The sequence below is a fragment of the Hyperolius riggenbachi genome, chromosome 2 (assembly GCF_040937935.1).
Source record: "Hyperolius riggenbachi isolate aHypRig1 chromosome 2, aHypRig1.pri, whole genome shotgun sequence".
NCBI classification, from domain to species: Eukaryota; Metazoa; Chordata; class Amphibia; order Anura; family Hyperoliidae; genus Hyperolius; species Hyperolius riggenbachi.
Window position 1 is genome coordinate 415,858,922 of NC_090647.1, and position 12,101 is coordinate 415,871,022.

General features: G+C 42.8%; 1 protein-coding gene across 6 annotated transcripts in view; it reads right to left on the bottom strand.

The window, feature by feature from the left end:
- The window catches only part of LOC137546880 (cyclic AMP receptor-like protein A), an 836,868-nt gene that overhangs the window by 45,316 nt on the left and 779,451 nt on the right, over positions 1-12,101 (bottom strand). Inside the window, exon 12 of one of the 6 annotated variants that reach the window (XM_068269873.1) lies at positions 9,379-9,556. The exons of the other annotated variants lie outside the window; for them this stretch is intronic. Within the exon in view, the coding sequence (XP_068125974.1) occupies positions 9,457-9,556 (100 nt within the window). The 3' untranslated portion in view covers positions 9,379-9,456. Of the gene's footprint in view, positions 1-9,378; positions 9,557-12,101 lie in introns of those variants that run through there. 6 annotated transcript variants of the gene reach the window in all.

A 12,101-nucleotide genomic window follows, 5' to 3' on the forward strand; every position in this document is an offset into this window, starting at 1 on the left:
GGGGTCTCAGGCAATCAAACAATCACGGGGCAATCGAAGCCGATCACGGGACAATCAAATACAATCGCAGCACAATCGAATACAAGCGCAGCACAATCAATACAATCACAGCACAGTCAAATACAATGCACTTGGACGGTGATTAGGGGGGGGTTTGAGGGGGTGGGGGGTTGATCAGGAGCCCGCACGGGGCAGACTGAGTCCTGATCTGATGAGAGGCAGACACAGGGGGTTACTGATCAAAGATCAGTTAGTGATTGCTGGGGAGGACAGATGTAAACAAAGAGCAGGGGATGTAATCAGAAGGGGGGTATGAGGGCAATCGAGGGCCTGGGCCAGTGACCGGTTACCCCCGCGGGGCAGTTAGGGTCTGCTCTGATGGGTGGGGGTGCTGAGGGGTGATGGACAGGTGATAGACAGGTGATCAGAGGGGGATCAGGGGGTAAGGTAGCTGTATACAGATGTATACAGTATACAGGGGGGTAGTCTGGGATGGGGTGTGGGGGTGATCTAAAGGTAGGGGGGGGGGATCAGGGGTGGCTAGGAGGCAGTTAGGGACCTAACGCAGGGGATAGCGTCGCTAGTTAGTGATAGGTGGGGGGGGATTTTAAAGGGGTGCAAGGGTGCTGGGCAGGGGTCTGCTGGGGTGATCAGGGGGGGTATGAAGCCTGGGGTGGGAGATCAGGGGGGCTAGGTACAAAAAAAGGCAGTGTGTGTTGAAACTTACAAAGTGCTTCCTCCTCGCTGGTGGTCTCTGCAACAATGAGACCGCGAGGAGGAAGCACGTATAAGGCACTTTTTTGTTTACCTAACAAAGTGCCTTATACTACCTGATTGGCTAATTGTGCGGATTCCTCCGCTCGCCGGCGCTGCTAAGTGGCCAGCGAGCGGAGACAAAATGCCGGGTTATCGATCCCGGGCGGAGGATCGCGTCACGGATGACGCGATCGCTCCGCCCATGCCCTTACAAGGACCGCCGCCTATGTGAGTGAGCTGGTCCTTGCGGGCTCCACTTCCCGGCCGCCCCTGTGCGTTAGGCGGTCGGGAAGTGGTTAAAGGATACCCGAGGTGACGTGACATGATGAGATAGACATGGGTATGTACAGTGCCTAGCACAAGTGACTATGCTGTGTTCCTTTTTTTCTTTCTCTGCCTGAAAGAGTTAAATATCAGGTATGTAAGTGGCTGACTCAGCCCTGGCTCAAATAGGAAGTGACTACAGTGTGACCCTCACTGATAAGAAATTCCAACTATAAAACACTTTCCTAGCAGAACATGGCTTCTGAGAGCAGGAAAGAGATAATAAGGGTCAATAGTTCATACATTTTTAGCTCTGGCATACTTCAATGAATGTGTCCTTGAGCAAAAACAATAAAACAGTTAAAACTCAAAAAGTAGATTTAAACATAAATTAAACTGTCGAATATCTTACAAAGTCATTTTTAGGAGGAGGAAGATGGATACAATCGTTTATAGTTTATTTTTGCCTCGGGTGTCCTTTAAAGGGCATCTGAAGTGAGATGTATATGGATGCTGCAAATTTATTTCATTTTAAGCAATACCAGTTGCCTGGCTATCCTCTCTGTGTACCCGTGTCCCACCCACTACCCGTGTCCCAACCACGTGTGTCTGGGCCCCAGGCACACGACTGCTTGCCTGCGGCTCAGACATGCATGCTCTGTGTACCCACAACCGACATTACGTCCAGTCAAACAATTTACAAACGTAAATAATTTTTTTTTTATTAAAAATGAACAAAATAAAAATAAGAACAAAATAAACTAATGAACCACATAACCAATGAACAAAATAAACAATGAACAATATAAACAATGAACAAAATAAACAAAATGTGATGGTTGTCCTTCAGGTATCATAAAATAATCAGCCACACTGTCCCTGTTTCGAAGAGCGACTACTCTTGGCCTTTGCGCGTAACTCCGCATCGGCCGAAGTGGGAGTACCTCTGGAACGTTGGGAATGTCCACTTCCTCCTGGCGCACAAAATTGTGGAGTATGCATGCTGCTTTGACAACGTGGACAGCGTTGTCTGGCTTCAGTAGCAGCGGTGTGTGGAACATCCTCCACCTGTTCGCCAGGATTCCAAAGGTACACTCCACCATTCGGCGAGCGCGGATGAGCCAAGCGTTAAAAATTGTCTGTTTCCGGTCGAGGCCCCTGTCTTGGTATATAAATTTGTAGTCCGCATCAGCCGCTGCCATTAGGACAATACTAAAGTACTTTTTACAGTTGAAGTAATGGCTGCCACTCCTCAATGGTTTCTGGATCCTGATGTGCTTTCCGTCGATCGCACCTACACAATTCGGGAACCCACACTCTTTCCAGAAGCAGTCTGAGATCTTCTCCCATTTTCTGGTGTGTGGAACTGGCATATATGTGGCCCTCAGCCTTCTCCAGATAATTTTGGAGGTCCTCACTATGATGCCTGCCACCATACTCTTCCCAATTCTGAATGTTATGTGTAGCGATGCATAGAATTTCCCAGTTGCCATGAACCTAGGAGAGAAATAAAAAAGTTATTGTTTTTTGTTTTTTGCAGTTGAAAAATACAAGACCCAATAGCGCAGTGTACGCGACACCTATGTCAAGGAACTGAGAATTCAGCACAAAGAACAAAGGAGTGGAAGTGGATTCTCCAAAAGAACACCCTATTGTTACGCACGTCAGCTGGCATTCTTGAGAAATTCTGTGTAGGCTAGAGAGTAAGTTTAACTACTTTTACCATTGGTAAAAACACTGTATATGATGAGAACAACAACATGTGGTATATTATGGTAACATTTTCCTTTGTATTATCTACAGGACTGAAGATAATTTTCAGGAGGATGAGGACCTCGACACGGATCAGGAGGTCATTGGTATTGGGGACAGTGACGAAGATAATTTTGATGACATAGATGATGACCCTGTGCTGGACACAGACTATTTGCCGCCACCACCTGCCAGTAGGCAGGTTTCCGTGGACTCCAGGCATTCTGAAACTGAGGACTTGACCCTCCCTCCTCAGGACCCTGACCCTGCCCCAACCAACACTGTCCAGGACACTCCACAGGCGCCAACACTGTCTGTCCACTAGTGCTGCCCAGCCCTGTAGAGTCCAAACCGCAGAGGCAGAAACCCCTCCAGCTCCAAGGAGACGGAGAGCTGCTCCTGTGCCCACAAGAAAGGAGACTGAGGCAGAGATGTCGGGTGCAGTGTCAGACCTACTTGGTATCCTCAGAAGCCAAGAATCCATCATTACCAGGCAGATGCAGGATGGAGACAGAAGCAAGCTGGTAGAGGGGCTATTGGCTCCATATCGAGTTGCTTCAAAAAGAGCTAGACGTGGTGTACAGGCACTACCAGGATGAAGTGAAACTGCTGCATGATGAATATCGTGCACAGTTTGACCTACTCCAACAGCAGCGCCACAACCAAGTATCGCAAATGCAGCAGCAGATACATCAAATAGTGCAGAACTCATGCGAGACATCAAGGGCACCCAGCCTACCACATCCTCATGTCCCTTCTTCCCTTGGTGGACAAAGTCCCAAGTAGCAGTATGCTGTCGTACCACTCCAGCCTTCTAGAGGCTGTCAAAGCACACATGGAACCACCATTTCAGGCCCAACCGCCAGTGTTTAGACCACTTACAACCTGGCAATCCCCTTCCCAAACCTACCAAGGGTATAGAGGTAGTGCATTTGAGGATCGAAGGCACATCCAGTTAGGAACAGGTTCTAGCAGTTCAACTATTAGTACCCTGGATACTCCTGACCAATCATCTACACCCAAAATTGTAATGTAGAATTGAAAAAGAAAGTTGTGCTTCTCAAGCCCTCCCCTTGGACATGGCCTCCAGAACCTGTCCCCTAGGAACCGCAACATGTCATGGCTCGGGCTAACCCAGCTACCAGCCTGGTTCCTTTGGCCTTGGCATGGCATGTCGCCTTTCCTGTGGGTCAGGTTTAAAAGGCAACGCCCAAGAGACTCTGTGCCCACATTCTACCCTCACCCATGGACTATAGTGTCCTTTTTTCTTGCACTTGTTTTTTGCACTAGTTGGGCTCTGTTCCCCATTGTACCTGCACCCAGTGTGTGTCTGCTGAACTGCAAATTATAGCACATCGTTGCCGTCCCTGTGGGTCAGGTTTAAAAGGAAACGCCAAAGGGACTCTGTGCCCACAGTTTATGTTCTGTTTTTTTAAAAATTGAATTTTTTTTCTATCTTCCATGTTGGAAGACTTTTGTGTTCACTTCCATGTTGGAAGCTTTGTTATTTTTCAGTTGTTGCAAGGTATTGTAATAAAACTTTTCATTGTGGCTTAAAAGAAATGTTGGAGTTGTTGTTACTAACCTTAGAGTGATCATTAGCTGTTCCTCTGGTGTGACAGCCTTCTGAAAACGGGTATCCTTCTTCTTGAGGTCATTCATCAACATCTCCAGGAGGGTATCAAACCTGTGACAAGAGGTATAAATGATTAGAACTGGAAAGAGTTTGCTGTGGGGCAAGGTGTTGTGGGGAGAGTGGGGTTGGGGTGGGCAGGTATGGATACTTACAGGGATATGGACATCCGGCAGTAGCTGTAGAATTTTTCTGGGTGTCGTCTCAGGTCCTGGTACAGTGTCTTGAACTGTCCCTTCCTCTGCCTTTGAAGGAGTAGAGGGCGCACCCACCATCTCCTGCGAATAGCAGGCCTCCGTCCCGCATAGTAGTAGGTAAATATAAAAAAAGAGGCTATTCCAAGCCAGAAGTTGTAGAAATACATTGGATCCATTGTCCAAATAGCAAGCTCTCTCCTCAACAATGACCATGTATTTACTGATCATTTAGAACTCTGGGGTATATATAGCTTATCTTTAATGCTAATTTTAGAACTTCCCCTTTAAAAACGGAAACTGACACAAAACGCATGCAAAACGGATACAAACGGAACTGAAACGGACCGAAAACGTATTAACACCGGTCCGCAACAGATCAGCTCAAACAGACAATGGATCCGTTGGAACTGATAGTTTAGGCATGAATCGCTAATGTGAACTGGGCCTTAGGCAATTCATGCTGAATGAGGTAGATTGAGAACAACCCAGGGCCATATTATGAGCTAAAGGCATCACCTTGGTAAAGACAGAAGCAAAGTAAGCATTTAACATTTCCGCTTTAGCTCGGTCCTCCACAATCAAGTTTCCCACCTGATCTTGTAAAAGTCCTATATTCTCAACCTTTATTCTCTTCCTTCTTTCTTTTAGAGTTTATATATTTCTAAAACTTTTGGGGATTTTACTTTATATCACTAGCCACTTTTTTTCTGCTTCCAGTTTTGCAAGTCTGATTACTTTTTTTTTTACAGTTTTTGTTACATTCCCTATAATTCTTTAGTGCAGATGCAGTCCACTAATTCTTTAGGGCACTAAAGGCATTTCTTTTACACTTTAATCATGTCTAAAACAGTATTATTTATCCAAACTGCCCTTTTTTTTTTAGATCTAGAATTTTTATTTCCATAAGGTACAGTGGTGTGAAAAACGATTTGCCCCCTTCCTGATTTCTTATTCTTTTGCATGTTTGTCACACTTAAATGTTTCTGCTCACCAAAAACCATTAACTATTAGTCAAAGATAACATAATTGAACACAAAATGCAGTTTTAAATGATGGTTTTTATTATTTAGTGAGAAAAAAACCTCCAAATCTACATGGCCCTGTGTGAAAAAGTGATTGCCCCTCTTGTTAAAAAATAACTTAACTGTGGTTTATCTCACCTGAGTTCAATTTCTGTAGTCACACCCAGGCCTGATTACTGTCACACCTGTTTCAATCAAGAAATCACTTAAATAGGAGCTATCTGACACAGAGAAGTAGACCAAAAGCACCTCAAAAGCTAGACATCATGCCAAGATCCAAAGAAATTCAGGAACAAATGAGAACAAAAGTACTGTAATTGAGCTCTATCAGTCTGGTAAAGGTTATAAAGCCATATCTAAAGCTTTGGGACTCCAGCGAACCACGGTGAGAGCCATTATCCACAAATGGCAAAAACATGGAACAGTGATGAACCTTCCCAGGAGTGGCCGGCCGACCAAAATTACCCCAAGAGCGCAGAGAAAACTCACCCGAGAGGCAACAAAAGACCCCAGGACAACATCTAAAGAACTGCAGGCCTCACTTGCCTCAATTAAGGTCAGTGTTCACGACTCCACCATAAGAAAGAGACTGGGCAAAAACGGCCTGCATGGCAGATATCCAAGGCGCAAACCACTTTTAAGCAAAAAGAACATCAAGGCTCGTCTCAATTTTGCTAAAAAAACATTTCAATGATTGCCAAGACTTTTGGGAAAATACCTTGTGGACCGACGAGACAAAAGTTGAACTTTTTGGAAGGTGCGTGTCCCGTTACATCTAGCGTAGAAGTAACACAGCATTTCAGCAAAAGAACATTGTACCAACAGTAAAATATGGTGGTGGTAGTGTGATGATCTGGGGTTGTTTTGCTGCTTCAGGACCTGGAAGGCTTGCTGTGATAGATGGAACCATGAATTCTACTGTCTACCAAAAAATCCTGAAGGGGAATGTCCGGCCATCTGTTCATCAACTCAAGCTAAATCGATCTTGGGTGCTGCAGCAGGACAATGACCCAAAACACACCAGCAAACCCACCTCTGAATGGCTGAAGAAAAACAAAATGAAGACTTTGGAGTGGCCTAGTCAAAGTCTTGACCTGAATCCTATTGAGATGTTGTGGCATGACCTTAAAAAGGCGGTTCATGCTAGAAAACCCTCAAATAAAGCTGAATTACAACAATTCTGCAAAGATGAGTGGGCCAAAATTCCTCCAGAGCGTTGTAAAAGACTTGTTGCAAGTTATCGCAAACACTTGATTGCAGTTATTGCTGCTAAGGGTGGCCCAACCAGTTATTAGGTTCAGGGGGCAATTTCTTTTTCACACAGGGCCATGTGGGTTTTGAGTTTTTTTCTAACTAAATAATAAAAACCATCATTTAAAACTGCATTTTGTGTTCAATTATGTTATCTTTGACTAATAGTTAACGGTTTTTGATGAGCAGAAACATTTAAGTGTGACAAACATGCAAAAGAATAAGAAATCAGGAAGGGGGCAAATAGTTTTTCACACCACTGTATGTACATTCTACAATAGTCATTAAGAATAAGTTTGAAAGTTTGCCAATTACTTTTGAGGTTCTTGCCCTGTAATTTACTCTCCAAGTTTACCAGTCTGAGCTTGTTAAAGTTACTCTTTTTAAAATTCATAGTTTTAGTTGTCTCCTTGTTCACAAACCTGTTGAGTAGAGTAGGTCAAATGTTACTATATTGTGGTCACTATTTCCCAAATGTTCTTGAACTTGCACATTAGATATAACGTCTGGTCTATTTGAAATCACCAAATCAAGCAGAGCATCTCCTCTGGTCAATTTGGTTACCATCTGAGTTAAGTAATTGTCTTGCAGTGTTGATATAAATCTGTCACTTTTAGTAGAGCGAGTGGCCTCAATTTCCCAGTTAATGTCTGGATAATTGAAATCACCCATAATTATGAACCTGCTTTTGCTAGCAGCTTTTTCAATCTGCTGCAATAATTGCACTCTCTACATTTCCTTTATGTGTGGAGGTTTATACTAGACCCCAATAAGCAATTGAGAACTCTTATTTCTATCATGGACACTTACCCATACAGATTTCATCCATCAAAACTGGAGATAAGGAAGCCTTAACAAACATACAGACCCCCCCCCCCTCTCTTTTTTATTGGATGTATCTTTTTTAAAACCTTTCGACTGACAACGTGGATCAACTAGAGCTGGTCAATACTATGTTAATCATTTTGAGCTGATGCAAATGTAATGTCTATTTTATTTAACTTGGAACAGGTCCAAGATTCAGTTACTGCATTTGATTGGTCACGGACCAAGCTGTATACAATTAGTACATAAAATTAACATAAAATGTAGTAAGAAAAAAACCCTTAAAAAATTGTTATATTACTGACAGTTACAGGCAGAAAGTAGATAAAATGGAATTGGTACTTACCTGGGGCTTCCTCCAGCCCACTGTAGGCCGCGAGGTCCCCCGGCGTCCAGCTCCTGGCTCCTCTCCCAGTCCCGTTGGCAACTTCATTGCCGGCAACACCCTGGCCGAATGTCGGCCCAACACTTCCTGAACGGTGACACTCTGCGTCATTACGCAGGCCGCTACGCGTCATCACGGCGGCCAGTGTGGCAGTCCTGCATGTGCGCAATTTTATAACTCTAAACCGCATATGCGCAGGACTGTCGCACTGGCCGCCATGATGGTGCGTAGCGGCCGGCATGATGAAGTGGAGCATCACCGTTCAGGAAGTGTTGGGCAAACACTCGGCCCAGGTGTCGTCGGTAATGAAGTCGCCAGCAGGACCGGGAGAGGAGCCAGGAGGACGCCGGCCTACGCAGCCGCAGCCGCAGCCTACGGTGGGTTGGAGGAAGCTCCAGGTAAGTACCAATTTCTTTTTTAACTACTGTTTGGGTTCCCTTTAAGAAAAAAAGTTGCTTCAATCCTTTGTGAATTGAGGTCAATGTGGACTCTGAGGCTTCCTTGAGGCCCCCTTGGCTGTCTAACACCTGGGGCACCCAACCCCTGTTTACAGGCCAATGCAGAAGGGAGGGAGAGTGACAGTGTGTCGCCTGTAAAGCTCATTCCTGCAATGCAAAGCAGGGGGGAAAGCTAGTAAAGTCAATATCAAGCTCCATTCTCCCAATGAGAACCAAGGAAAAAAAGTGATTAATAATATGGCCCACAAGCCTTCCCATATTGCGGTACAGGAGATGCCCAAGTTCTATTTTAACAAAGTGTCAGGCCTCCAAAAGAGGGCTCTGAGCTAGATGCAGTCACATGACCACTGCTTTCCTCTAAAGAAAAAAAACACACATCAAAAACACTATTTCTACGCACTGTAGTGGGAGAGGAATACCCAGAGCAATTATTTGAGATTCTAGAGAGCGGCTTTAATTTAGCAGCTAAAGTTGCAGTCATATATCTACTATTATCCCCTTTTAGGTGATCTTTTCCTGGCTCTTGAGAAGAGGTGATTTTTCATTAACCTCTTTGGAGTCAAAATGTCTGGGGATTGTTATTTATGCTTTTTTTGTAATTAAACATGGATTACAGCAACCATGAGTAGTGTGAATGGAGAATTTATGTTTAGCAGCATGACCATAGTTTTCAATAAAATTAATAACAAGAAATAATCTTTATTTTTATGGTAATTGAGAACAGTTTAAAGCATGTAAACAATATCTAAATATGTGGCATGATGTATTATTAACAGTGCATCTACCTTAAAGTGACACTGAAGTGAAAAAAAAACCTCATGATATAATGAATTGGTTATGTAACACTAATAATTTATAGAACATTGGTAGCAAAGAAAATAGTGTCATATTTTTATTTTCAGGTATATTTTTTCTATAACATTGCATCATTCTCTAATAGTTGCAGTTTCCACAATGCACTCAGCATTTTAAATGATTTCATAGAGCAGGCTCCTGACCCTTTGAACTTTTCTCTGCAGAAAAACCATAAACAAAGAAGAAATAATGAGACAATTGAGATAAGTGCTTCAAAAGACAGTGCTGTCCGTGACTTTATAAAGTCGCAGCGCTCAAAGACAATCTTTTGCATAGATAAAAACTGAAGTTTCTTAACTCTTCCTGTACTGGAAACAATATGAGACTCATATCTGTGCTAATAATGTTTTATTTCTTAGCAGAACTACACATACAAATCATTATATTATAAGTTTATTTTCACTTCAGATTCCCTTTAAAATAATATATTTTACTGCATGTAATTCAGCATTATTTCAAAACTTGCTTACTTACAGGCATTATATGCTATTATCTTATATAACCAACCATAAGTCAACTGAACTTGGCTTGATTTTTATAAAAAAAAATAGGGGGTTGAGTTATATTGTAGTTCCCCTATATAACTAAACTTAAAGGGAACCTGAGGTGAGAGGGACATGGAGGCTGCCATATCTATTTCTTTTTAAACAATACCAGTTGCCTGGCAGTCCTCCTGATCCTGTGTCTCTAATACTTTTAGCCAGAGACCCTGGACAAGCATGCAGCAGATCAGGTACTCTGACTCAGGTGTTACTGGATTAGCCATATGCTTGTTCCAGGGTTTTGACTCAGACACTACATATGCGAGAAGATCAACAGAACTGCCAAGCAACTGGCATTGTTTACAAGGAAATAAATAAGCAGCCTCCATATTACTCTCCATTCAGGTTCTCTTCAAGCTGAAATGATTCAGTTTAAAGTTCTCCTGTCGCTGCCGTTTGTTAAATGTTCTAGCTCTGCAGCTCGATATTATAGGCACACAATGTACAGCTACCTGTTCCTTGAAGATCTCTCCAGAAATCACTTCATCGCATGTTAATTTCCATCAACTGTCACTTTATGTTCTATGACAGCCGGCAAGAGGCAGTAAAAGACATGGGAGACAGGTAAGGAAGGAATAGGCCATATTGAACAGAAAGAATGGTGGAATAAACAAAATTGTTACTGGAATACTAAAAAAAAAGATCCTTGAACCTCCAACTGAAATTTCCAGTCTCACAAACTTGCATTGCAGTCAATGGTGTTGACTTTTACGGGTAATAGTAAATACATGCTGTCATCACCAGATTTCCAAGTTATGTTAGGGAGAAAAGTGCGAACAAGTAAAAAAAATCTCAGTTTTTGAAAAAATTGATTTTAAAGTTACAATAGTACGTTTTTCAAATATTGTTAAATAAAAGATAAACTACCTGTATCTTTTACGGTGAATGAATGGTCTAGGGAACCGCAGCATTCCCTGCCCTAGTCCTAAAAGATGTTAGGTTCGGTAAACCTAATCCTAATGTGGTCACTGGGGACCAGGGGATCCCCGGGGGCCATCTTCATGATGTCACCGCCTGTATATGGGCTGACGGAATCTTTTGTGTGAGATGTTTCTTGAAAGTGTGTTTTCTCATGCCTATAGACTTCAATGCATTTAGCAAGAATGTGTTTTCTCAAGCCCATGTACTTTTACACTTATTTTCATCTGTGCGAAATGTGTTTTCTCATACCCATATGAATATTCTCAAATGTGACACTTTAGCAAAAATTATAGCAAAACAAAAAATGTCCATAGTCGCTCACTACTACTCAAGCATGCCTAGTCAACTGTCTTTAAAAAAGCACTGCAATATTTTAGAAAACTAGTTTTCTTGATTTTACATATTTAGTGTTTTCAGCTGTTTATCTCAAAAATCACTATGGGTATGTCATGTATTAACCTCCCTGGCGGTACAATTATTTTATGGTTTAAAAGCAGTGCCATTTTTTCATAAGCTTTTAGTCCCTAAAACCAGGAAAAAAATTATACTGCAGTGAGATCTAGGGCAGCCCTGCACTTACTCACCTCTCTTGGATCTAATGCTTCAGTTCTCCCTTCGTCCTCTGGGTGGCGCTGTACCCCTATAGTGAGATCGCCATCTGTTGCTATAATGACAAACGGCGATCTCAACGAGAGATCCAGAGCCTCCGAGGACCGGAAGAAGAATGGCTGCCTGTATCTGGATCCCTGAGGAGGCGAATTGAGATGCTGCCATGCTGCACTGGGAGCTGCATACCTCCCGGTGGCTACCCCAACTCAGGCTCAGGATTACCACTCCTGGCTTCTTTATTCCACCCCAAGACTCGAGGTTACGACTATATGTAATATAAGCTCAACACTAATTTGCACTATTCTAGGGATGATTTCCTTTTGCAGCCTCATCTATGGGGGTTGCTTTCATAGTCTTTGAGAGTTTAAACTTCAAAATAATATTTGTAAGTGTTACGGGAACATCAAGCTGCTTGCAGATAATCTTTTAGCCTTTGCCTTTAAAATGCTTTTCTATATTTTTCTCTTCAGGCTGCTCTCTGCTTTGCTTGTGCAGTATTGGACTTTGCTCTATTTAAACAGGCTGAATGATTGCATGCTTGGAGAACTTGGAGAAGTGCAATTAAAACACCAAGCTTAAAAATCACTCCAAACTAGTTCTTTATAATTGTTTTAAGGGGTTCCAAGAAATC